At 43.7% G+C, this 24,590-nt stretch overlaps 1 protein-coding gene across 2 annotated transcripts in view; it reads left to right on the top strand.

The window, feature by feature from the left end:
* Window positions 1-14,023: 14,023 nt before the first annotated feature.
* The window catches only part of Slc1a2 (solute carrier family 1 member 2), a 147,698-nt gene continuing 137,131 nt past the window's right edge, over window positions 14,024-24,590 (top strand). Inside the window, exon 1 of one of the 2 annotated variants that reach the window (XM_008852378.2) lies at window positions 14,024-14,647. In XM_008852378.2, coding sequence (XP_008850600.1) covers window positions 14,631-14,647 — 17 coding nt within the window. In that variant the 5' untranslated portion in view covers window positions 14,024-14,630. Of the gene's footprint in view, window positions 14,648-20,630; window positions 20,647-24,590 lie in introns of those variants that run through there. The other variant, XM_017802996.1, reaches the window with a different exon arrangement.

Below are 24,590 nucleotides of genomic sequence, written 5' to 3'. Positions count from 1 at the left end.
AATTCATAGGTAAATGGAGGGAAGTGGACACAATCATTCTGAGTCAGGTATCCCAAGCCCAGAAAGACAAACACACATACTCTCTTTCTCTCTCATAAATACATGCTATCTCTGAATCAATATATATATATCCATAGAGGCCTAATAAGGTGCTATAAGGTCTAATAAGGAAACTAATAAGGTGCTATAGGGGGAGTTTCATGGGAGAGGAGATAGATTGCAGGGTAAAAAGGGAACAATGAAGTAGGAAGGATTAAATGGGGTAGAGAATGTGAGGGCAGGTCAGAAGAGCGAGTATGAGGAGGGGTAATTAGCATCAAAGCCTTTAGAAAAAGTCGTATGGAAACCTACCACCATAGAAGCATCTTAGAGTATATACACATACAATATAAAAGGAGATTAAAAAGAGTTATCCTATAACAAGGGGACATTGCCTGTACCAGATACCATAGACTAGCAAAGCAAAAGCCCAATGCCAGGGTTAGACTTTCTCTTATGAAACTGTTGACCAGGAGTCCCAATGACCCTCAAAAATACTGGCCATTGCCCCTGCTCTTAGTTACCTGCCAGAACTTGATGGTAAGACCCTATTGCTGAACACACTATATACATGAGTTGTAGAACCAACAAGGAGAAATCAAGCTAGTACTAATCTTAAAGCTTCAGCTCTACTGGCTAGCTTTCATAGTGTTGGAAGGTGCTATGCATGGTACCATAAGAGAAAAGTAATAATCAACCTTTCCCACCTGTGAATCCTGCAAGCTACAACAACAACTGACCTCACAAGATATGATCTCTGGTGCAATGGTGGTATGAATGTTATGGGAGTAACCAACAACTTTTAAATTAGATTTAAGGCTCACTTCCCAAGATACAGCCCGTACTTGACACTGATATCAGGCTTAGGAACTTGTTGCTAGACAGGAAACAGGACATAGAGGAGAACCTAATACTATTGGTTTGCTAAATAAATACAATATTAATGTGACTCCTAATGATTTATTATTATACTCATAGATTAATGCATCTCTCAGCTTCAGCAGAGAAGCTTCCTTATGCAGCAGATGGTCATTAGTACAGAAATCTACAACTGACCAACAATCAGAGAATAAGAAGCTATAGAGTGCTTTTCCATGAATAGGACTCTGTATCCAAACTCTGCCTCACAAATTTCAGAGGTAATTATGGAAAAAGCGGTGGAATGTTTGTAATAGCCAGGGGTGACAGATGACTACAAGAAAGCAGAGTTTTCCAGACAGCCTGGCAGTTACTCATATGAACTCACAGCAGTGATGACAACATGCACACAACACGTGTAAATTCAAGTCAGACAAAATTCTACCTTTTTTTGAATGTAAGTTTTCTCACTGAACCTGGAGCTCACTGATATGGCAAGATTAGTTGACCAGTGAGCTCCAGAGACTCTTCTACAGCTACCTCTCTGGCACTGTGATTATAGGCATGCGCCATCATACCTGGCTTCTGACAAGGGTGCTAGGGATCTGAAATTGGTCCTTTTCCTTGGAAAGCAAACACTTTATCCATTGAACTATCTCCCTCATAATGTGCTTCTTATTGCTTATATACAAAAATCATCCCATCTTGTCAGGAAAGTGAAAAGATGGAAGTGATCTTCTAAAAAGGCATTTATATAGGTTGTACTAGACAGTGGGCAGATGTTAGATGAACCAGCCTGAGCTAAGGTCTTGACTCTGTCACTTACATGGAGTGACTTTGAGCGGTATCTCTCTCCCACAGTAACATCTCATCTGTAAATGGGACTGACATGATTTGAAGTCAGTGAAACAAAGCAGCTAAGGGCTAATGATGTGAACCGTATTTTGCCTGTTGTACCCTAAAAATATTGACTGCATTAAAGGAGTGGTTGTTTTGTCGCTGTTCCCCAGGAGGAAAAGATCCTAACTCAAGAAGCTATTTATGATGAATGTAATAGAAATGAATGGGGGGGTCAGAGGAAAAGAAGTTTTAGAATGCAGTTGAGGTCTAAGCGTATGGAAGTAAGTGTGGAGTAGCATCAGTCACAAGAAAGGATGGGTAAAAACACATGGAAGCTAAGGGCTAAGGGAGCAGTGGGATCATGTGAGTCATCTGGACAAAGTTCTGAGACAAAGGGCCAGAACAGGTGGAGATTTTTAAAATATATTTCCTTGTGTAAAGGTGTAGGGGTGGGATAAGAGTGGTACACACTGGACTTATTAAAGGGAGTAGGTTCAGTTGGACCAGAGTTTGCAGTCCTTGAACCCTCTTCTTTATAGTACAGGATCCATTGTCCTCTGGAGTTACAGAAAATAGGATTTGACTATGAGTATTTTGACTATGAGTTTGGAGTATTTAAGAATTTCCATGCTGTCGAATCACCTACAAAAAACTTAGTGGACCTTCCACATTTACTACCAACAAGTGAATATTATGGGAGAAAAAATCTCTTCTATCTTGAATTCAACCAAGAATTGCGATTTCATCGATTTTCTATTTACCTTCCATTTATTCCCCAACAAAAATTTATTGAGTATTTGCTGTGTGCTAAGGACTGGGGAACCTTTTAGATGTACAAACAGGATCTCAAGTTTTACCCATACATGGAGAGAGAGAGAGAGAGAGAGAGAGAGAGAGAGAGAGAGAGAGAGAGAGAAGAAGGCATGATCTGCAGTAGGAAGAAAAAGGAGCATGCTTTAAGGAGGCATAATGTGGGTGGCAGGGGGACTTACTTGATTTGGAAGGGCTGAGGAGAATGTTCTTTCTTTCTGAAGGTGAGTTGAGGAGATAAGTCCTATGAGGAAAGGAAGTGAGGAAGAACATTCCAAATTTCCATATAGAGGGAAAAGCAATTGTGAAGTTGCAAAATCCTTCAAGTGGGCTCCTGGAATATTTGAGAAGCTTCAGAAGAAAGCTTGGCAAGCAGAGTAGAGAAATGTGAGGCAGGAGACAGAGTCACAAAATGCAGGGCCACACTGGAAGCCAGGAAGCCCAGATAAGAGGGCACTGTCAGGGACATGCTATAACCATCAAACACCATAAATTTCTAGAATGTGCACTAGGAATTAGTCATGAGGCCATGAAGTCATCAGGTACAGTCCTTGGCTTTGACTTTGGGTTTTTCGGTTGTCTAACCTGGGAATGGATGAAGACCTTGAGACTCACAGAATCGCTATAGCTGCACATTGTTCTAACAGAATTATATCAAATGGAAGAGATGCGCTCAAAGGAAAAAGCTGACTGTGACCATAGATACAAAGCAGCAAGATGTGGGTCCTCACTCCTGTCTGATTCTTCTCCCTTAGGATCCTGTGAAAATTTTGAGTGAAATACTTTGGATCCCCAGGGCTTGGGGAATCTTATCTTTTCTGGGCTGTTGGAGAGATGAGAACATTCGGGAGTGGTTTGGTAGCAATTTGTAGTCTCTCTCTGCTTTTCTTGGCAGTGGCCCTCGCTTTCCCTGGCAAGGCTCTGCCCGGATATGCAGTGGAGGCCCAGCATTTTAAGAAGACTGTCTCAAAGGCTGAGTTTTTAAGGGCTCACTTCACGTTTGTAACCCAATTCACCCAGTGTTTATCCAGAGACTTCGGCTAGGTTTGGGAGAGACCTTTGTCAAAAAAGCAAACAAAATCAGCACATCAAATCAGTACATCTGGAAATGGTGAAGAATTCTCAGGTGAAGAATAAAATTTCAGATTGAATTTTGGAAGAAAAAACGTCAGTTATATTCTAGTGCTTAGGGTTTCTAGGAAAATGTAATTTAATACAGAAGAGAAAGCAAGAGAACTATTAATTGGACTCAGGAAGTGTTTATTTTCAGTGGGAGGAGAAATGGTGTCAAAAACAAAACAATCTCCGGGCACTAATAATGGAACTCTGAAGTGAAGTGGGGTTGAGCGCTAACTTACTGCAGTATGCAAAAACATAATTAGGTCTTCAGCCTTCAATGTGACAAATGATCTATGAATCTATAGTCCCACTTTATAGCTAAATTAATTGGTTGCTATCTCTCTCTTATTAAAGGAAGTAATTAATCTTATAAGAAAAATGTTTTGGAGATTTGATACACAGTGTCTCTTAGAATTATGAAGGATTTTCCTGGGCTGGAGATGGCTCAGCGGTTAAAAGTACTGGCTGCTCTTGCAGAGGACCCAGGTTCGATTCCCAGCACCCACATGGTGGCTACGAACTGTCCTTAACTCCAGTTCCAGGGGAATCCGAAGCCCTCTTCTGACCTCCTCAGCATTGCATGACACGGGTGCACTCACATACATGCAGGCAATACACTTGTACACATAAAATAAAAATAATAAATAAAATACTTAAAAAAAGAATTATGAAGGAATTTCCTAAGAAGTAGGTAGAGAAAATAGAACATCTTTGGGTTTTCTGGAGTCACCAGAGCCTGGCTTATGTCCTCGGTTCAGTTCTTTGCCTAGTGCACTTGGCATTTAACCTCAGTGAACTTGTGTCAAGCAAAGAAATCCTCCTGAAGATAACATATTTCCATCCCTCTTTTTGCTCACTGTAAGGATGTCACTAGTGAAGTTCGTAATGTCTCAGTGGAAGAGAGAGGAGGAGGAAAGATGAAGGCATCACTGGCCATCTTTGCCAAGATAGTGGGAAACTGGGTGGAGGAATGAAAATACCACCAGTCTCAAAGTCTTCCTCTTAATACAATATCAATCTACTGAAAAAGAGTAACACTAATTCAGAGTGCTGCAGGTTTTATGGCATACTTAATGAATCTGAGTCAATCTTGTCACTGAGCCTCAAGGAGTCTTGTACTAGAAATACTGATTCGAGAATGATAGGCAGAAACCTCAGGATTGATCTTTTTCCATTGTCTCCTCTCCTCCCTCACCTACACTAAGAAAGAATGAATTCACTCTTTCTATTCAAATTCATTAGGCAATAAGCATAACTGAGGAATGTTTCAACTTCTTGAGCTTGGTATTTAATGAGATGGTTTGTGCCTAAAGAGATTATATTTAGACCAAGCTCTCAGTCTGAACTGAGGCTTCCATGAAATAACATCTCTTTTTCTCATTAGCTTAGAGAGTAAGATAAAAATGGAACCCATCACTTTTCTTTTGCTAATGTGTGCTCACAAGAAAAGAGTGAATGAACAGAAGTTGTATATTCAAGTTCCAAGCACCCCATAACATGATGATCTCCTGTATTCTCTATTCAATGACTGCGGTAGCCAGATATGGCCACAGAATGGCTCATGGCTAACTGTGCCGTGTGGATGGATTCAAAGCATTGCCACTGACTTTTTGAGTGACAAGTGTAGTGGCAGCCAGGAAGCCGATATAATGGTGGTAATAGCTGCCACCTTGTGCCTGGAGATGGGCCAGGTGCTTTGTGTGACAGAACCCATTTATTCATTACTCAAGGATGCCCAGTGTTTTAAGCGACTTTACTGAAGGTCATTCAAAATGGATAGAGAGGATGATGAAATCAACTTGAATCTCAGGGCTCCAAGCATGCTTTGAGGGGTGATTTCCAGGTTGGTTTAATTCTGAAGATTATATTCCAGTTTCTGTTCCCATCTGACCTTTTTTCACATGCTTATGATTGTAATGAGTGGGTGCCACCCCTGGAAAATCCCCTTCTTGCTATTTGTTACTCTAACCACCCCTTCTCTTTCCAAGATCTTTTTATCAATTTAGTTTCATGTATTCCTAGTTTCTCTCTTGCTGGTCTTGGCTTCAGAGCCAATACTGTAGAGAATAGTTTAGTATACACTTCCACTAAAATAGAAACACTACAGTAATTTGCATATTTATTTGAATTACCCTATGAAAGGACTTCTAAAGTTCTTTAAGTTTAATTAATTTAAAAAAAAACAACTTCAAGTATCCAGATTTCTAGTCTTAGTGATTGTGCTGTGAAGTTTTATTTTGGGGGTGCTTTTGAGAGGAGCCTCATGAATGCTGATATTATGAGTGTGTGCTACAAGGCCCAGACTGAGTCAAAGTTTCAAAGGCAGATCCTGACACACAGCTTACAATTCCTCAAGTATGTAGGGAGGCCAGAGCACAGACATTTAATGGGTTCACAGTATGTGCTGGGCCTTGTGATAACTACTTTACAGATATCATTTTTGAAGTTACAAGAATTATTTCTATTTTACAAAAGAGGGGGCTTAGTCTTCAAGGGGTTTGGCGATGCATTCAATGTCATATGTAGAGATGTCAGTACTCAAATAGGGGACTCTGAGTCTCCACAGCCCAGTCATTCTTTCCTGTAACACCTGCTTGGAAACTGGAAAAGGATAAATTTGGTCCCTGGGTGATTGACTTTGCAAAGAACTACAAACATGGTTGTTTCACTTCATCAGCTGAGGGTGAGCATTTTTCTCAATTACTACGTTCTGGAGAACCTCAGTTATCAGAAAGAACAAGGCAGATGAAACAGTAATTGCACTGAGAGGAGTAACTGAATGCATATTTCTTCGACATTACAATTTATGGTGGCCTTTGAGCGGGTATATTAGTTATTTTCTCATCACTATGACATCATCTGACAGAAGCAACTTACAGAAGCGAGGACTTATTTGGGCTCATGGTTCAGGGGTTGGGGTCCACCAGGAGGGGAAGGCATGAAAGGGCTCTGTCCATGGTGGCAGGGCGGTAGCAACTGCATGTTACAAGGTGACACTGACCTGGAAGCAGAGAGCTGGAGCTGGACGTGGGGAGGGCTATAATCCTCAAAGTCTGTCTCCCATTGACTCACTTCTTCTGGCTATGCCTCACCTCCTGAAGCTTCCACAGCCTCCCAAAACAGCATCACCAGCCCAGGATCAAATGTGCAAATGTAAGCCTGTGGGGAACATTTGGCATTCAAGCTATAACAGGGGGTAATCCTTAGGCTACAGAGTGGGTAATCCTGGGGTTACTTGGCTGCTGCTTCTCTCTTTAGGCCACTTTCTTCAGATAAACTCTGAACTTAAAATTTTTCTCCTCTGTGGTCACCATAAGGGGAAACAGCCCTGCTCAGCAGTCCTTTTACGGTGAAGCCATGCAGGACATTTTTCCTTTCTGCATTAGGAGACCCCCACCTCTCTATCCCTTATGTAAAGTTGAAATAACCAGTCTCAAGCCCTTAGAAGGAAAACCAAGGGAGGAATTGAATCCTAAGAAGACAAAATAGAAGAAGATGTGTCTCTTCTTTGATACAACTAAATGCCTTAATAATTGAAGAAGACTATGAAGAATTATGGAATTTAGGCCATCTGGGACCATTTGGTAACCTCCATATAGAAATGTACATTTTCCTGATATCTAGCAAGTGATCTGACCAAGTTTGTTTCTCTAATGGAACACCTTGTTGTAGAGTGTCCCTACATGTTGTAGGAATAGTCTGTCCCAATATCAATGGCACAGTTACCAGTACAGGTAGCATGGTAGAAATATGGCTTATGCTCAAACCCCAGCTTATTCTGTTGGCCCCGGAGATCCCACTGCAGCAGGCTCTTTCTCCCTTGTTTTCTGGGAAGAATAACTACAAAGACTATGTATGTGCCATTTCAGTGCCCACCCTCCAGTTTCTAGCTAATAAGGAGCCATGTAGGTAGAAAAGAACCACTGGAAAATGGGGTGGGAGCATTAATTCCCAGTGTCGTTTCCTGTGGGCCCATGAGGTCCCAGCTGCTGCCAGGCAGTCTTCTCCCTCTGAGTCCTAGTACCTATAGGTAATTCAGTCCCTTTAGGCTCAGGACGGGTAATGGTGCCCTACTGTTACCAGCACTGGGGATCTGTTCTAGCCCCAAGAGTTTCTGCATACCCTTTCTGTACCCTTCAAAATGACCTCTTCATAAATGCAGCACAATTTATTAATTTAAATATGTCATCATTTCCTACCTAGGATCCTGAGTGATATGGCCACCTTGAGCAGATCTTTTAATCTCTTTGCCCTTAGTTTCCCCTCTGTAAATTGGGGCCAATTATAATGTCTTCTGTAGAAGGTCATCTTGAGAATAAAGCAAGCTATGAATATAAGGTCCTGTCTGCACATAGTAAGTCCTCAGTAAGTGTTATGGCAATACCATGATTACCATGACATTACTCAGACACCACCTTAATGTGACTGTAAATCACCTCTTATAGCTTAGGTTAGGTTTTAAGTCACAAGTCAATAAGTAAAAAGTAAAACAATCCTTTATGTTAAAATTTCCTTTTAAAAAAATCCCTGAAGCCACCTGTCAGAGAGAATGCAGTTGATTTTTTGAAAATTTGGTTCTTCAGAGTTTTTACACTGATGTTGAAAAACACACAAACTTGACTTAAGAAGATAAATCTGTGTGCAAACGTCAGAGCATCCCACCTTTTCTGCAGTGTGAAAAACCTAGAGGAGACAGAGAGATGTAACAAAACTCAAGTGTCCCTGCTAGCCTGTAGGGCTGGCCCTGTTCTGTTCTCATAATCAATGTTCCGTCTCATTAGGAGTTTGGGGGATTGCAGTGAGGTTCAGAGGAAACAACAGGTGACACTGGGTTGGGGAGATGGGTTTCTCCTGTGAGCTAAGTGATAAATTAAATCTGGTACATGAGCCTGTGTGCATGTGTCCCAGAGGTCCCTTACTGAGTACTCATGTAAGTCAAATTCACTGCTGGGAGGTGCACGTGGCATCCAGTCTCCCCCTCCCGTGGTCCTTGCGACAGTCTGAGGAAAAAATTCTCCAAACCCCAGGTTGAAGAATCTTAACGAGTTTATTGGACTTGCTAACAGAGCTTGGAGTGCGGCTTTACTTACAGACAAGCCCCCCTTCCCCCCCCATTCATGCTGTGTTCGAAAGTCCGCACCCAGACATAAAGCCTGTGGTTTCGGACAGCCTTACAAAATGGCGAGAGACCAGCCTAGTGGTTTTCCCAGCTTTTATACCCTTAGCCCCTCCCCTGCAAGTGGCTATGGTCAACTGATTTCCTGGAAGAGGAAAGGGGAGCAGCTTCTTTGCAGAGTGTGGGAAGGAGGCGGGTCCATGGCTTGTCATCACAGGTTCAGAGGAACATCCTCTGGGTCATAACTCATGATGTGAGAGTCAGAACTGAGTATTTCCTACATTTTATCCCATTTAATCTTCCTGACAACCTGAGGTGGCCATTGTTACTGTTATGGTTTGAATCTAAAATGTCTCTCACAGGCTCATGTTTTAAATGCAAAACCCCTAGCTTATGGCACTAACTTCAGACCTTGTGGCTGTAGCAACCCATTGGAAGGGTCCTGGGAATAAACATGGCAGAAGTGGATCACTGAGAAGGTTATGTACATCTTGGTTCTGGTCTAGTTTCCTGCCCTGCCTTCTGTGAAGAGTCCCCATCACACGTTGTTTCCTCCACACGTCCAGAGTCACTCCCCAGGTTTTTCCTGTTATGATGCACTGCAACTCTCTGAGACCAGGAGCTGAAATAAATCTTCCCTCCTCTAACTTGTTTCTATCGGATGTTTTCATCATTGCTATGAGAAAAGTTATGAATACAGTCAGTTCCTCCAGTTTGCAAAGAGGAGCTAAGACTCTCAAGTGCTGCAACTAATATGACTCAGAGTGTAATGCTCAACAGGGGAATACTTAACTCAGTCATTCTAACCTAGAGCTGAGTCTCCTCCAGTGTGATACACTGCTGAACAGAGCTTCCTGCCTTCCCTGTTCCCTGAGTGTACAGCATAAGAAAAAAGCACCATGATCCTGTGGCTCTTCACATTAGTTGTCTAGAGTCACAAACAATGTCAGCTTGGAAAGTTTTGTTATTCCCTATAGTTGAAGACAAGCAGGTTAGCCCTGCATCTTCTTGTCTTTCCAAAGGCTAAATGCCAGTTTACTCCAACTATTTTTCAGGGTCCCATTTCTGGACCCTTCTCTATCTTATTGAACTTTTCTGACCCTAGCTATCGAATAAAATCAATCACCTGTGGAAGATCTGAAATTCTTATCAGTGTATATTCATTATACAAAGTGATATGTTTCAGGGATGGAGAGATGGCTCAGGACCTGGGAATCTCAGGACCTACATGGTGGCTAACAACTATCTATAACTCTAGTCCTAGAGGATCTGATGCCCTCTTCTGGCCTCCGTGGGCATTGCATGACAGGGGTGCATGTTGTGGAAAATCTTGTGACTGATTTTGCCTGTTCTTTGAGCCATTTGGAATTGACTTTTGTGCAGGGTGAAAAATAGGGGTTTGTTGTGGAAAATCTTGTGACTGATTTTGCCTTATCATGCTGGAATGCATTACCTATCATGCTGGAATACATTGCTTCCTGTTTAGAAACTGAAACTTATCATGATAATCGGGCATCTGGCCCGCTAGATTGTAATAGGATACTAGTCTGCCATGCTAGGGATCCCATATGCTGTGTTGTGATTGGACTATTATCCTTATATAAGCCTGTACTTTCTTGCAATAAAGCAGATCTGTGTCACCGAGCCTGGTCTCCTGTGCCTGAATGCGGTGACGCTGGCTCACCAGCCCTGGGGTCCAGACCGGACTACTGATCAGAGGACCTAAGAGAGCAGGAGAGTGGCCATAGCCAGAGGAGAGCAGCCACAGCTGGCGACTACAGGTGCACTTACATACATGTAGGCAAAACACTCATACACATTTAAAAAAAAAGATTTAAACAAATAGGTTTCATTATGACATTTTTTGCAAGTATATAACAGACTTTGACTAAATTCACACAGCATTACCTTCTCCTCCTCCCCTTCCATTTTCCTCGGGTCTCTTAATGAATAGCTCATCTTCTACTTTTTTACATCATTCATTCATCTATATGTGTATATATGACTGTATATATGTATAGATATTCTAGATTCTTCATATGGAATATTTGTCTTTCTGTCTTATTTTGTTTAACATGATGATCTCCAGTTCCATCTATTTTCCTGAAAATAACATAATTTCATTCTTCTTTATGGCTCAGTAAAATTCCATTGTGTGTATATGCCATATTTTCTTTATCCATTCATCTGCTGATGGGCATCTAGGCTGCCTCCATATCTTGGCTATTGCAAATGATGCAGTAGAAACATGGACGTGTAGTATTCTGTGGCATGCTGACTGAAGGTTCTTACCTGGGGAAGTTTAAAAACAAAACAAAACAAAAAAACAAATCAGGTCTCCAGGACCATCAGAACAGACATTTCAAGAAGCTGACTTGAATATTGCGTTTTTTAAAAAATCTGTATGTATCAGTGTATTTTATTTTGAAGCCAATGTTGGAAATCATGGTGAAAGCTAGCAGGGGTCTTCTGAGGCAATGAAAGAGAGCCTGTTTCTTCTTCACCAGAATCATCTGTGGCATAGTCTACATGATATAATAGACCCAGTTCCCCAGGCAAATGTTGCTGTACTGTAGAAGGTCATGTCAGGGTACCCAGATGCAGCCATTTATTGGGAAGGTGGCAAGCTGAGACGCCTATACCTGTCTAATCTAACAGATTTGGCGATTGTTCACCTGAGTTCTCTAAGGACCTCAGCATGCAAAACATAATTAAGAATGGTTTTCAATGAGATGTTTAAAAAAAAAAGGAGGGCTGGAGAGATGGCTCAGCAGTTAAGAGCACTGACTGGTTTTACAGAAGACCCAGGTTCAATTCCTATCACCCACATGGAGGCTGATAACCATCCATAATTCTAGTTCCAGGGGATCTGACGCCCTCTTCTGACCCCTGAGTGCATGACACAGGTGTACTTACATACATGCAGGCAATATACTCATACACATAAAATAGAATGCTAAAAAATAGAAATAATTCTATCGTCTTCCTTTTCCCTGTCCTTTGACTTGCCCTGGGTTTAGGGGGCATCAGGAGCCTGCTGAGAGCAGAGTGCTAGTGAATCCTACAGCTAAGGCCTTGGGCTGGCTCTGAAAGGATGCTGAGGGATGACTGTAGGCCGTAATTCATTCAAACTCAAGCTAAAAGGGATGCTGGTGACAGAGGAATGTGCTGGGGTTCTTATATCCAGGCCTGGGTTTGTTCTTCAGCTAGCACCTCAGCAGGGAAGCAAGACAACCTCCATACAAAAACACTAAGTCACCAAGTCCCTGTCTAAGGGCTTCTGAGAAGGTAATGCCCAACACAATGCTAAGTTTCAAGGAGCCAGTTTTATACCTACAAATTATTTTTTAAATACATGTACCAGATTCACAATAACTTTCTTTTGGGGAGGGAGTGTTACTGAAAGATAAATGCCCAAGGATGAAGAGGTGTCTTGAACTGAGTAGAACACAGATCTAGTCAATGTAATGGGCAGCTCTGCCAGCTCCCTCCTCCATGCATTTCTTTTCCTCTTATTTCTCTCGTCTGCCTATTCATCCTTGGCTATTTTTTCCAAGGATTAACAAGTACTAATTATTTTTTATTATCTTTGTATTATTATTTTAATTTTATGTGTATGAGTGTATTGCCTGCATGTATGTGAATACATCTGTGTCAGAAGAAGGCATCAGATCCCCTGGAATTGGAGTTAAGGTTAACCACCTTTGGGTGCTGGGAATCAAACAATCAGTGCTTTAAACCACTGAGTCATCTCTCCAGCCCAAACACGGATTAATTCTAAGGAGAATAGTGAACTTTTTTTGCTTTAGGTTTTAGAGACAAGGTTTTACTCTGCAGCCCAGACTAGCATGGAACTCCAGATCCTCCTACCTCAGCACTGGAGTTAGAGGCAGCACTACCACACCCAGCTTGAGGAAACATATTTTGAATATCTTTCATTTAGTTGTCTTTGCACTATGAGGCTGAAGGTGATGTCCCCATTCTGCAGATGAGAGAGGTGAAGCTGAGGAATTTGCTCCAGATTATTTCACTGCAAGATGGCAAAGAATTCAAGTCCGAGGTTATCTCATCTAGCTTTTAACTGCCCTGCGTGGCTCCAATCCCAGAGACTTGCACCTCGAGTTTCTAAGTGGTCCTCCTTTTCAGCTTAGGTTTGGGACAACGTGGGAAGGGCGCCACCGGGCTAGGAGCCTGGAAGGACCTCGAGATGGACCAACTAGGACTAGGACTGATGGACCAGCTAGGTGAGTTCTGAGATCCCGCTAAGAGGAGCCTGGCAGGTCCCAAGTGACCAGCTCACACCTTTCACACTTGACACTTTGCAAATCTCTAAAAGGGCATGTTTGATTCTCATCATGGCCCTGCAAAGGAGATTATTTTGAGTCCCATTGTCCAGCAGGGGAAAAGAAGGCTTTGCCTTCCAGGGAGCCATAGAATCAGGAGGTGGTGGAGCTGTAGGTGTGTGCTGTGTCCCAGTAGCAGAGACAATAAAACTGCAGACTTGCCATTATGCAAAGCTGACTCGGACAGTTCCAAAACACTAGCCCATCTGTTTCTGCGTGCCTCCTCACCTCGCCTTCTAGGCTCCTAGGCCCTTAGAGAGCGGAGCTCTTGGCCTGGACCTTCTCTCTGCGCCTTCCTAGCCTGTGCCCTTGAGCCCTTGAGTCAGACCATTTGGCTTAAACGCCCTCCCCTCAAATTACTTCCTCCCCCACACTCTGCCTAACGCCCTCAGGGAACTGCATTAATATTAATCTATCTGAATAATTGAACACCTGAGATTTATTCCGGCCTTGGCGAGAAAGGACGCAGCTGGATCGCGGTTTCAACCCACCACCTGAGTGGTTCGGCCACTCGGGGTCGGTGGGACTCCGAAGCCCAGACGTGGTAGGATGAGGGTGAGTGTGCCCGCCTGTGCGGGTGAGTGTGAGTCAGAGCAGGTGTCCGGGGAGTGACAGGGAGCGCCAAGGCTTCTCCAGGGATTGGGGACGGCGGGGCATCCCGGGTCTCCGCGCCTCGCGCAGCCCAAGGTGACCCGGGGCCACGCGGGCTTGAGAGGAAACAATAGCGACTCCTTAGATCCTGGGCTTCTGCCACCGGCTGTCCAAAGCGTTCCCGGACTACCGGCGGAGTCTCTTTTCTTATTTGGCTAATTTATGGCTGGAGGCTGGTGGGGGAGGGATGGTAGAAGGGGGACAGCGTCTGGAGATGGGGGGCGGGAGGTGGCGGTTAAAGGAGTCGCCCCAGGATGTAGCGCGGGTGATGTCAGCTCTGGACGAAAATAGAGAGGGATCGCCTGCAAATCCCCACCTCCGGCGGGGCTAAACCTTGCAATCCCTCCCTGGCCGGCGCGGAGCCAGGAGCAGCGGCCTCCACCGCCTCCCCCGGCGCGCACACACCAGCACACGCGCGCACGCACGCACACACTCCCCCTCACTCGCACTCCAGTCCTCCGTAGTCACCCTCGGTGCCCGCCACTCGCGGCGTCCGTCTGCCTCGCCCGCGGCAGAGCACACACAGGTGGCGGCTGGGACGCGGCGAGCGTGGTGTTGCAGCCCCACGGCCAGCGCGATCTCGGCGGAGTCACCCTCGGGTCCCGCAGCGCCCTGCGGAGCGCTAGCCGCTAGCAGCGAGGGGAGCGCGGGCTGTGCGGAGGAGAGCCGGGTCCGGGATTAGCGCCCGCAGCAGCCTCCCGAGTGCCCCGAGGCGCTAAAGGGCTTACCCGGGAGGGGGGTGCGAGGGCCGAGAGAGGCTGCCCGTTAAATACCGCTCCCCGCGGCTCTGCCGGCTCACCCCTCTCGCCACCACCGCCGGACGGTGCCCGAGAGGAGGGGGCGTTCCCCACGCCATGGCATCCACCGACAGGTGAGAGGGCTTTTCTGGGTATCTGCGGGGGGTAGCGGCAGCCGCGCGCGGGGTGATACTGCCGGATCCCCGATGGAGACTAAGGGACACAGTTTCTGGACCTCCGTGCAGAGCGAAGGCTTGTCTGGAGGTGGGATGTAGGGAGGGGGCTGATTTCTTCCGTGGAGCTAACTGCTAAATGCTTTGAAGATGGGGGAGACAGAGGATTGGTTTAATTAAAGGGGTGAAGTACCACGGGGGTGTGAAAAAGTGTGAGGAGAAACCCTCTGGAGATTACTTTTGAGATTTAAAGACAATAAGGGATTGGCCTTCTTGAGAGCAGACACTGCCTGGCAAGCGGCGGGCTGGAAGGTGGCGACCGGTTGGAATGAATGAGACAGGACTAGAGCCGGGCGGGGCGGGAGCCGCCGAGCCACGCGCAGCCCTGAACGCTAGATTTGCAGTTGTCTCAGGGGTGCAGGACCCAGCTCAACAGATCTTTGCCCTTTGGGTGGTGGAATCTCCCTGGCCAGTGACAAGGAAGGGTGGAAGAGATTTGGGTGCTTCCCGGGAGGAGGCGGGAAACCTGTGGCTTGGATTGGGGCAAGAGTCTCCAGACTCCATTGGGAATATCTTGATTTCTTTCTTTTGCTCCTGGCCCTAGAGTCGCCTCTTGCCTCCTGAGGCTGCAGTTGGCATAGTGTAAGCTCCTGTGATATAGAAAGACAACTGTATTTAGTAAGGAGATGGGGGCTACAAGGGCAAAGGAATCCTTTGGATACTCCCTCTGACAGGTCCTGGACCTGTCTCCCAGGAAACTTATCGGACTTGCCTGAGCCTAGGAGGGAATAAAAAGACTGCAAAACAGCCTTTGAGTTATCTCACAAAATGGCACTAGCTGCTTGCAAGAGATCGCTGGATCGGCATCATGCCTTGTCAAATGCAAGGATCACTGACTTCTCACACTCTCCATTGACTCTTTGGTGCTGGTTCTCACCAGAGATTCCCCGGTAAAATTTGCCAACTTCTCAGGCCGTGGTGCAGGAGCTGAAGAGATGGTGTCCAAAGCCCGATTTCTAAACGCCAACCTCAAACAAGGAAAATATTTCTAAAACTGCCCATCTGTCCAAGGGGAAGAGCCCATCTTTTTTCTCTCCCCTGGAGTCCTTCCAAAGGGGCCTGGCATCTTGTCTAGTGTGAAATTTCTTCTTTTTCCCTAACAGTTTAGCAGTGTGGACCTTTGAAATGAATGATTACTTCTTCAGGATGATCCAGCTAGGCACTTGTATGCAAGGAAGGTGTTGTGTTGTGCTTAAATCTATCTCTAGAATTAAATATTAAGAACCTATATGGCTCCACATCAGTTCTTCTCTGTGTTTGATTTAAAAGGCTTTCATATTAGAAAAGGTTTAAAGCATTTCTGGCTACCTCCAGGACCCTTCTAGACAGTAGCTTGCAGTCTTAGTTGGAAAACACCTGTGAAGAACATGCTCTTCAAACGCTGCCTCCAACTTACTCTCTATTTTGATGGCCAGGGAGAGAGGGGAGAGATTAAGACAAAATTCCTTAAATTAAGTGTGTTTATTTCACCTTTGTCTTAAGTGAGCACTGTCAAATGATTTGACATTAAAAACAGAACAGGTGATTTTTCAGTGTTCAAGAATGACTGGTTCAGTTAATGCCATCCTGGTACTTTGGGCATGGTTAAGAAATGATGGTCTAAGGAACTTCTACTTGAGATGAAAGAATTGAATTTTTTTTCTGAAAAAAAAAAACCTGGGAAACAAATATAGAAAGTTGTGTGATTATTTAAGAGCAGTCACTGATGGGCAGAGACATTCTCAAAGTCCTTCTTTTCTTCCAGAAGTGCTTACTGAGTCTTTTTGGATAGAATACACCTGCTAGGCTCCGTGGTGGAAGTAAAGGGAAACCAACAGTCTTGGAGCATGACAGAAGGCTAGTTCCAGTGGAGGACTTTATTACTAAAATTTTCTTGTGTGTTGGTGAGGTTCTTTTGCCCCTTCTGTTATCTTTGGGTAATGTACCTTGTAAAGGGAAACTCAGGAAGAATCCACAGGCTGGTCTCCTTTGTTAGCCTTTGTCTTCTAACAATATTAAAGCTGGTTCCTTGAAATGAATGTTGCTTAGAAGGGTGCAGAAATAGCAATATAATTACATGCTTTCAGTTTATATATGTTCAATTCAACTCTGCTTTAGAATCCTTGGGGAGTGGGATGGCATGGCAAACTGATCCCTGTGGTTAACGTTTATTTGGTGATCAAGATGTCATTAATAGCATATACTAATTACTACTTTCCAAAGAATTATTAGAAGCAACAGAGACATGTTTGTTTAGTGCTTGTTTCAAAGCTTATTTGTGTGTATCATTGCATCTGATTCTTTCAATAACTTGATGAAATAAGCAAGCCAGTGAAAATAGACTTGAAGAATGAAACTGCATAGAATATAATGCCATTTTCCCAGGAAGATTCCAGGACTTGGCAGAGTTTTGGGGTCTCGTCTGGAAATATCAGTTGTCAATGAGGATGCCAGCTTTCTCTCAAATCTTTGCATATGCACCTTGCAAGTCACCTTTTAGGGTACTTTCTGTAGTTTATGCATTTGTTCTTTCCCTTTATAGGGCATATTCACTGTTGTCTGCTTAGCTGAAGTTTCTGATTGTGTTGAATTGGGATTATCAACATGGCTTCTGTAAAAATCAACAGTGATTTTTATAGCTCCCAGGTTCCGCAAAGCGCTTTCCTATACAGAAAGGTCTAACTTGACAGTTGAGCATCTTTTATTTATTTTTTCCTCCTGAGTCCCTGGCATAGCTGGAATTACTGAGATGGCTTTTAGGTTCCTGACCCAAATTGGAAAGAGATTATAAGTCGCTGGTGACAGACAATCTAGTATCTGTTATTGACTGGGTCATGGTGGACTGGCCAGATGCTGAAGAGCCAGCATTTTAGAAATGTGTTCTTTGGAGCTAGAGATGGCTAGGTTGCCATATATATCAGAGAGTCCAGGCAATCTATCTTCTGATCAGCTCCCAGGAGCCAAGGGGTCAGGGCTGCACCAATCAGGAGGGCTTGATTTCAATCTGACTCAGAGAGCAACTGAGACAAGACTGCTGACAGCAAAAAGCCCTGCCAAGGGAGAACCCCTGAATTTATGGTTCCCAACACAAGAAGCCAAACATAGCAATTGCCTTACTCTTTTCCCAAGGGAATGGAGCAGGAGGAAGAGCTCTCAGAGTGTGTTTATTGTGGGATGAGTGGAGGGCAGGGGAGTTGGGGTCTAGAGGGATTTGCATATTGCATGCCTCAGGCTTCACTGGAATTTCAATTCTCATTTTGAAGAATAGAGAAATTGTCCTCATTGGGTAAAATGGATATGAGTAGAGCTTTGATAAAGCCATTTTATGTTTACTAAGGCAGTCTCTTATGAGCAGTTGAAAGCTTAATTCTCAAGAAATAATTTCTAAATCCAAATAAGACTTGTGAAGTGGAAACACCAGCTTATTAAAAACCAAAAGGCAGGTCTATGTATCAGACTCAAGTGTCACTTTGTTTCCCTTTTGTGCCAAAGGTTGAGGCATCCTCTCCTATGGCTTCGGTACTTAAGGGACTTAGTGATGTGTCAGACCTGGCAGAGTCCTTCCAAGATGAGGTTCTGGTCACAGAAACAAGTAATACTCAGCAGCGAAGTGTGAGATTTTGGGGTCAGTGTGCCATAAACCGTTCGGCTCCAGAAATGCGTGGCTTCGTCACAGTTCGAAGCTCAACACAGGTCGATTTCCTCTGTAGCTGTATCCCAGGACACTCAGATGTCTGAGTTTCCTCCTTTGAAAGGCAAGCTAAATTGTTTTCTATATTGAATTGTTTTCCCCACTGGATTGCCTTGCCTCTTGGAATTAGCTGAAACTCCTTTATTTCTATCACCTGCTATCATTATTTTAATCTAATGAGATACAGATAACTTAAAACCCTTTATCCTGAGTAGACAGAAGCATTATTTTCAAGATTAAAATCTTAGTTTGGTTTGCATTTTAAGAACTTGTCTTTAACAGTTGGAAAAATACATTCAACAAATGCCAGACTGAGCCTTGCTTACAGGCTTCACTTCTCTGCCCTAAACAGCTTGCTGGAGGTGGGGGTGGGCGCTGCTCCATAGAAAGGGTTTGGAATCCAGATTATAGCAAATCTCTTTATTTACCAGGATTGTGAGATTGCTCTCCCCTCTCTCTCCCTATCCCTCACCCCGCAGTGCTGCTCCAAGAGCCAAGTCCTTAGAATGAATTAATTAGGGAAGTGTTTAAAAATATCTCATGGCTCCATCTCCACGTGTTCTGTTATTGATTGGAGACAGATGGACTGCATACTTGTTAGAATAGAAAAGGACTGGCATCTTGTTATGAACCTGTCTTGTTGGCCTCAAATAATGCAGAGAAAACAATGGGCCAGGCGTAGCACTAGTGAGTGAAGGTAGAGTCTCAACCTTTTAAAGAGTGCATCTCATTTTTGTAGTGGTTTGTTTCAAAGGTTGTTTCTTAGTGGTGTTGATATTTACTTATTCTTCTTTCATTTAATGTCTCAATTAGACAAGCAGATGTAGGCCCTGTCTGCTGAACTGTCAGCTGGAGTTTGGGTGATCTTGTCAGCTGCCTTGGATTATAGACTCATTGAGCAAAGACTGGCCTTTGAAAAGGGAATAAAGGGAATGAACGCCACTTGGGCAGCTGGACTTGATCTGTGTCAAACCCAGTCCCATCTTGGATGGATGATGGCAAAGACCTTGCATGAAGTCCTTGGGAGAAAGATGCAGACATTGTCCTCATGCTCCTGTCATTTAAATGGCCGAACCGACTTTCTTTTGTTACATTTGGTCAGAAGGGCCATCTGTCACTTGCTGTTCTTAATCTGGCACAGGACTTTGTATCACATGCTCCTACTTCTTGTCCCTAGCCTCTGTGCGATCTTTCAGGATCACAGAACTTGCCACACAGTCCAGAGGGGCTACAGCCTGCCTGCCTCTGTTTTGCTTTTTGCATAGCCTGGGATGTGAGGTGCTGTGTGCCTCAGATTGTATGTGGCTCACAGATTCATTATTTTGGTATTCATGGAGGATTTTGAAAATGTTCAAATTATTTTCCTAGCTTAGAAACATTTCACCTGATTTTAGCTGCTCTCAGAAATTGGATCTGGTGACTAAGAATCCATTTATCTTAGTACACTTACTGCATATTACAGCCCAACATCTTGTATGGGGGGGTGTATGTGTGTGCATGTGTGTGTGTATGAGTATGTCTTTGGTACTGGGGACTGAACTAGAGCCTTGCACATGTTAGGCAAGCATTCTACCATTGAGTTATATGCCTGCCCTCTTTTTTTATTTTTTTAAATCTTGAGACAGGGTCTCACTAAGTTGTCCAAGTTAACCTTGAAATTACTTTATAGCCCAGGAAGGCCTTGAACTTGCTATCCTTCTGGCCTTATTCTCCCTAATAGCTGGGATTATAGGGCTACACCACCCACCAGGCCCAACAGCCCAATATTTTTAAGTGAATTTTGCATCTATAAATTGACTTATGTTCTACACCAATTGGATTCAGCAGGGGTATTATTAATTAGCCTCATTTTCCAGGTATAGCAAATGAGACACAAAATAATTTAGTAATTTGCCCAAGATTTCTCAGACCTTAAACATAGGGATCCTGGTCATGGAGCCTTGTCCTTAACCAGTGGGCCACACCCCTTCCTCCTGGTAGCAGTGGTTAGCTGAATGCGGAGGCAGAACACGTGTCATTCAGGTTGGGCAGAGCAGAACACATGTCATTCAGGTTGGGCAGAGTCATTGTGGAGCCATGTCACTCATGTTCCTTATCTAGCCCCTTACCTCTCTGAGGCAGCTATTAAGAGTGCAAGCTTGGATCCCACCCTCTCAACTCTACTATTGCTGAGAGGTTTGGGCTTGGGCTTGGAAGACTTCTTCAGAGCAGTGTATCTGTGTGACAAAAGGTAAATAAGCGACTTGTTTCTTTTTAATCAATACCACTCTCCCCTCCCGTTACCTGCCTCTGTAACCACTTCATGTTATTCCTTTAACTTTGCCCTGGGTTGCTCTTAATAGAATTCCTCCATAATTATTGATTTTCAGGACACTAATAGCTTTGCTTCATCTTTACTCAGTGCCTTGAAACAGCCTAGGGCATGGCCGCATGGGCAGGTTGCTGGGATATGTGCATGTGCCTCTTAGGTGGCAAATGTAGCCCAGCCTTTAGCATTCTTCAAGTGCATTTACTCCTAGCTTGATTAAACTGACCCACTTTCCTGGTATTGTTTATTTTGCCATATTTGCAAACAGTTACGGCCTCTGGACACTTTCTTTGTTGGGAAGGAGGCTGGATTTATGTGACTTTTAAAAATATTATTTTTAATTTGTTGTGAGGTGTGTGTGTATGCAGGTGTGTCTGCCACATGTGTGGGGGTACCAACAGAGGCCAGAAGAGGCACCAGATCCCTTGAAGCTGGAGTTACAGGTGGTTGTGAGTCACTCAGTGTGGGTGCTGGAATCCAAACTTGGGTCCTCTGGAAGAAAGATAAGCAAGAGCTCTTAACCCTTGAGCCATCTCTCCAGTCTCATATTTTTTTTTTTTTTTAAGAAACAGGGTTTGGGGTTGGAGAGATGGCTCAGTGGTTAAGAGCACTGGCTGCTCTTGCAGAGGACCCAGGTTTGAATCCCAGAACCCACAGGGCAGCTAACAACCATTTATAACTCAGTTCCAGGGGAATCAGATGCCCTCTTCTGACCACTGTGGACATTGCATGACATCGGTGCACTTACATACATGCAGGTGATACACTCATACCAACAAAAATAAAAATAATAAAAAAAATTTAAAAAAGGAAACAGAGTTTGCTCATCACCCAACAGGGGGCAATCAATGTCTGGTGACATGACTCCTTTTGGAAACCCTTCAGTCCTTAGGGAATCCCATTTCCCACAGTTGATTTTTCTTTGGATTAAAAAGAGTTTCTGCATCACATACACAATTTGATAGTAATAAGATAGTTGCCACATAGTGAAGCTTTTGAAGATGTCATCATAGATATAAATAGGACCATTCATTTGAACTTACTCCAAGTTTATATGACTATACATCTGTGACTTCAATCCTTGGAAAAGCTCCTAATATGATGCTCATTTTATAGATGGAGAACCCTAAACTTTAAAAAGTTTTGATCAAATGCTGTTACTGGTTTCTTGGCATTTTTTGTCATATAAATATATATTTATATATGCAATTATTATATATATCTGCAGTTGCTACACATCTCCTTCAGCTTTCACAAGCCTTTCCTTTGTTTTTTCACTTTCATTTTTGTGAGTTTAGGGCACCAGTCATTTTGATAAGAGAAAGCAATATAGCCAAGTGTCCCTGAGGAAGCAAGATTATGGCAAATGTCACAGGTTATTCACAAGAAGGAAAGAAGTTCGCTTATCTTTGAATAAAGATGTGTCAGGTAAAATGCCACCGTAAAAAAGTGTAGGAGGAAGTTTAGGTAACGGAGCTATTGTCATATCTCAGGTTGTAGACATCAAACCAGAGGAAGTTCAAACAGGAGTTGCAGTGCTGAAGAGAGATAAGGAAAGACGGCAGAGAAAGGAAGGGAAGCATTCTTCTCTGTTACGTGCAGGGGAAAGTCAACAGCTATAAACCAAATTGATTGGCTTGTTTGCATGCTTGCTTTTTTCTCAATCTTTACGTAAATGGACAGTTGAGATTTGATAGCCAGCTACTGGGAAGTGAATGGAAGTCAACCTGAGCAAAACACCTGCTTAGGGAGACATGGGTGGGCATCAACTGACAGTGCTCCTCTCCGATGCTGTAAAGACTGACGCACTGGTGATGGGTCCTGCTGTTGTTCATATTTATACACAACATGTGGTCTAGAGAAAGTGACAAGAATAAAAATTGGACTAATTTCTAAGAATGGATTAGAAAGCAATGGAATTTTAGGCCGAATCTATTCTCCAGTGTTTTCCTAGAATTCAAAGTCATCCATCAGCAGACATTTCTGAAATCATAGAATCACAACACTGAGAGAACCATCGATTTTAAGATCATGATGAATCACAAACATTGCAAAGGAATGACTACTCACTTGCTGGAGTATATCAGTGTTAGACCATTCAGGTTTGGATTCTTTCAATGTGTTGGGTTTGGAGTACTGATAACGATGGATCCCAGGAAACAGATTCTGAGCTGGAGGCTGGTATGTGTGAAGTTTATTGGAAGTTTGTGGGCTTGACTTAAATTCCTGAGATGGAGTGAAAGGAAACAGGGCTGGGCAGAGGGAGCAGTAGAAAATCAACCAAGGCTTTAGCCCACCCACAGGGAGATCTACAAGGCACTTCGGAATGCTCCCTAGGTGAGGGAAGATGCATCTTTTCTACCCCTGTACTAACCAGTCATTGGATGGAGCAGAGGCATGGCTCTAGACTGGTAAAATGCAAGCTCTTAGAGAGAGAGAGAGAGAGGTATGTATGGCCTAGAGCTGTCTGTTTTAATGCTTTCAGTAGCTGGTTGGATGAATCCTCTCCTGAAGCTGGAGGCCTGGGCATCTGGGCAGTATGCCACAACAGCCACTTGACTTCTCATACAAATGTTTGGGAGAAACAGCTTAATCATCACAGCTGCCTCAGTCTGAATATCTAGGGCTCTACAAAGCTGTCATCTCTAGCAAAAAGATACCCTCTGGTTAAAAGATGCAAAATGTCACTTAGACAACAAGAGTAAGTTCCAAGATCTTTTTTTTTTTTTTTTTTTTTGTGTGTCTAGAGATCCTATGCCATTAAGGACTTGGGCATCTAAGATTTGGGTGTCCTGGGGTCCTGGAACCCATCCCACTGGCTACTCTGAGATGTCCATAGCTATAAACCTCTCAGTTTCCACAAAGCTTGTCAGGCACCGTTCTGACAGCTAACAAGGCTGACTTGGTGCTGACAGAGCTTCCTTTTATAGGGGTAAATCTCTTGGGAGTAATTTTATTTTTTAATTGAATGGTTTTAATTACACTTAAACTGTGTGTGTGTGTGTGTGTGTGTGTGTGTGTGTGTGTGTGCGTGCATGTGTCTGGTGCACATGTATGCTGCCCCTAGGTTGTTGTTGGGTGTTGTCCTCAATTGCTCTCCATCTTATATTGATTCAGGCTCTCTCATTTGAACCCAGAGCTCACCAATTCGGTTAGCCTAGCTACCCAGCTTGTTCCAGGAATTTCCTGTCTACTGAGTGCTGGGATTACAGGTGTCTGATGGGGTGCTGGGAATCTGAACTCCTGTCCTCATGCTTACATGGCAAGTGCATCTCCCCAGCCCATATTCCAAGGTCTATTATACAACAGAGACTACGGTTAATAACAGTGTTTCCTTGAAAATTGTTAGGACTACATTTTAAATGTTCTTACCACAAAAGGCATACAAATAATAGACATACTAATTAATTTAATTATTCTACAATGTATACACATACTGAAACAAAATTGTGTGCCATAAATACATAGAGCTATTTGTCGATTACAAGTAAGTACCTTAAAAGGAGGGGGTGGTAGGCAGAAAATGGAAGGGGAAGTGGATCCTTGTGGGGATAATGAGAAAAATTAGAAGTCATCCTCCTCAGTTTTTAGCTGTGACCTACCAGCATTAAGAACAGAGACTTCAGCCCTTCTGAGGAAGCCTGGCCCAATGGGGAGGTGGTTATCTGAAATTTCTTGGAGAGAGAATTCCTCTCTGGTTGTATTTGTCTGACTCTCATCTAGAATGGTGAGTCTCATGGGATGGACCAGAAAGAACAACAGATAAGTCTATCAGACCTGAGTGTAGCTACTCTTGATTTCTGCAGGGTTGACTGCCACTCTTTATATTCCTACCAGCTTTATTTCCCTGAAGCTCTTACCTTGGG

This window comes from Nannospalax galili, unplaced genomic scaffold (assembly GCF_000622305.1).
Source record: "Nannospalax galili isolate Female #2095 unplaced genomic scaffold, S.galili_v1.0 scaffold126, whole genome shotgun sequence".
In the NCBI taxonomy this organism is placed as follows: Eukaryota; Metazoa; Chordata; class Mammalia; order Rodentia; family Spalacidae; genus Nannospalax; species Nannospalax galili.
Note: the sequence above shows the minus strand (reverse complement) of the source record. Positions and strands in the feature narration are given on the sequence as shown.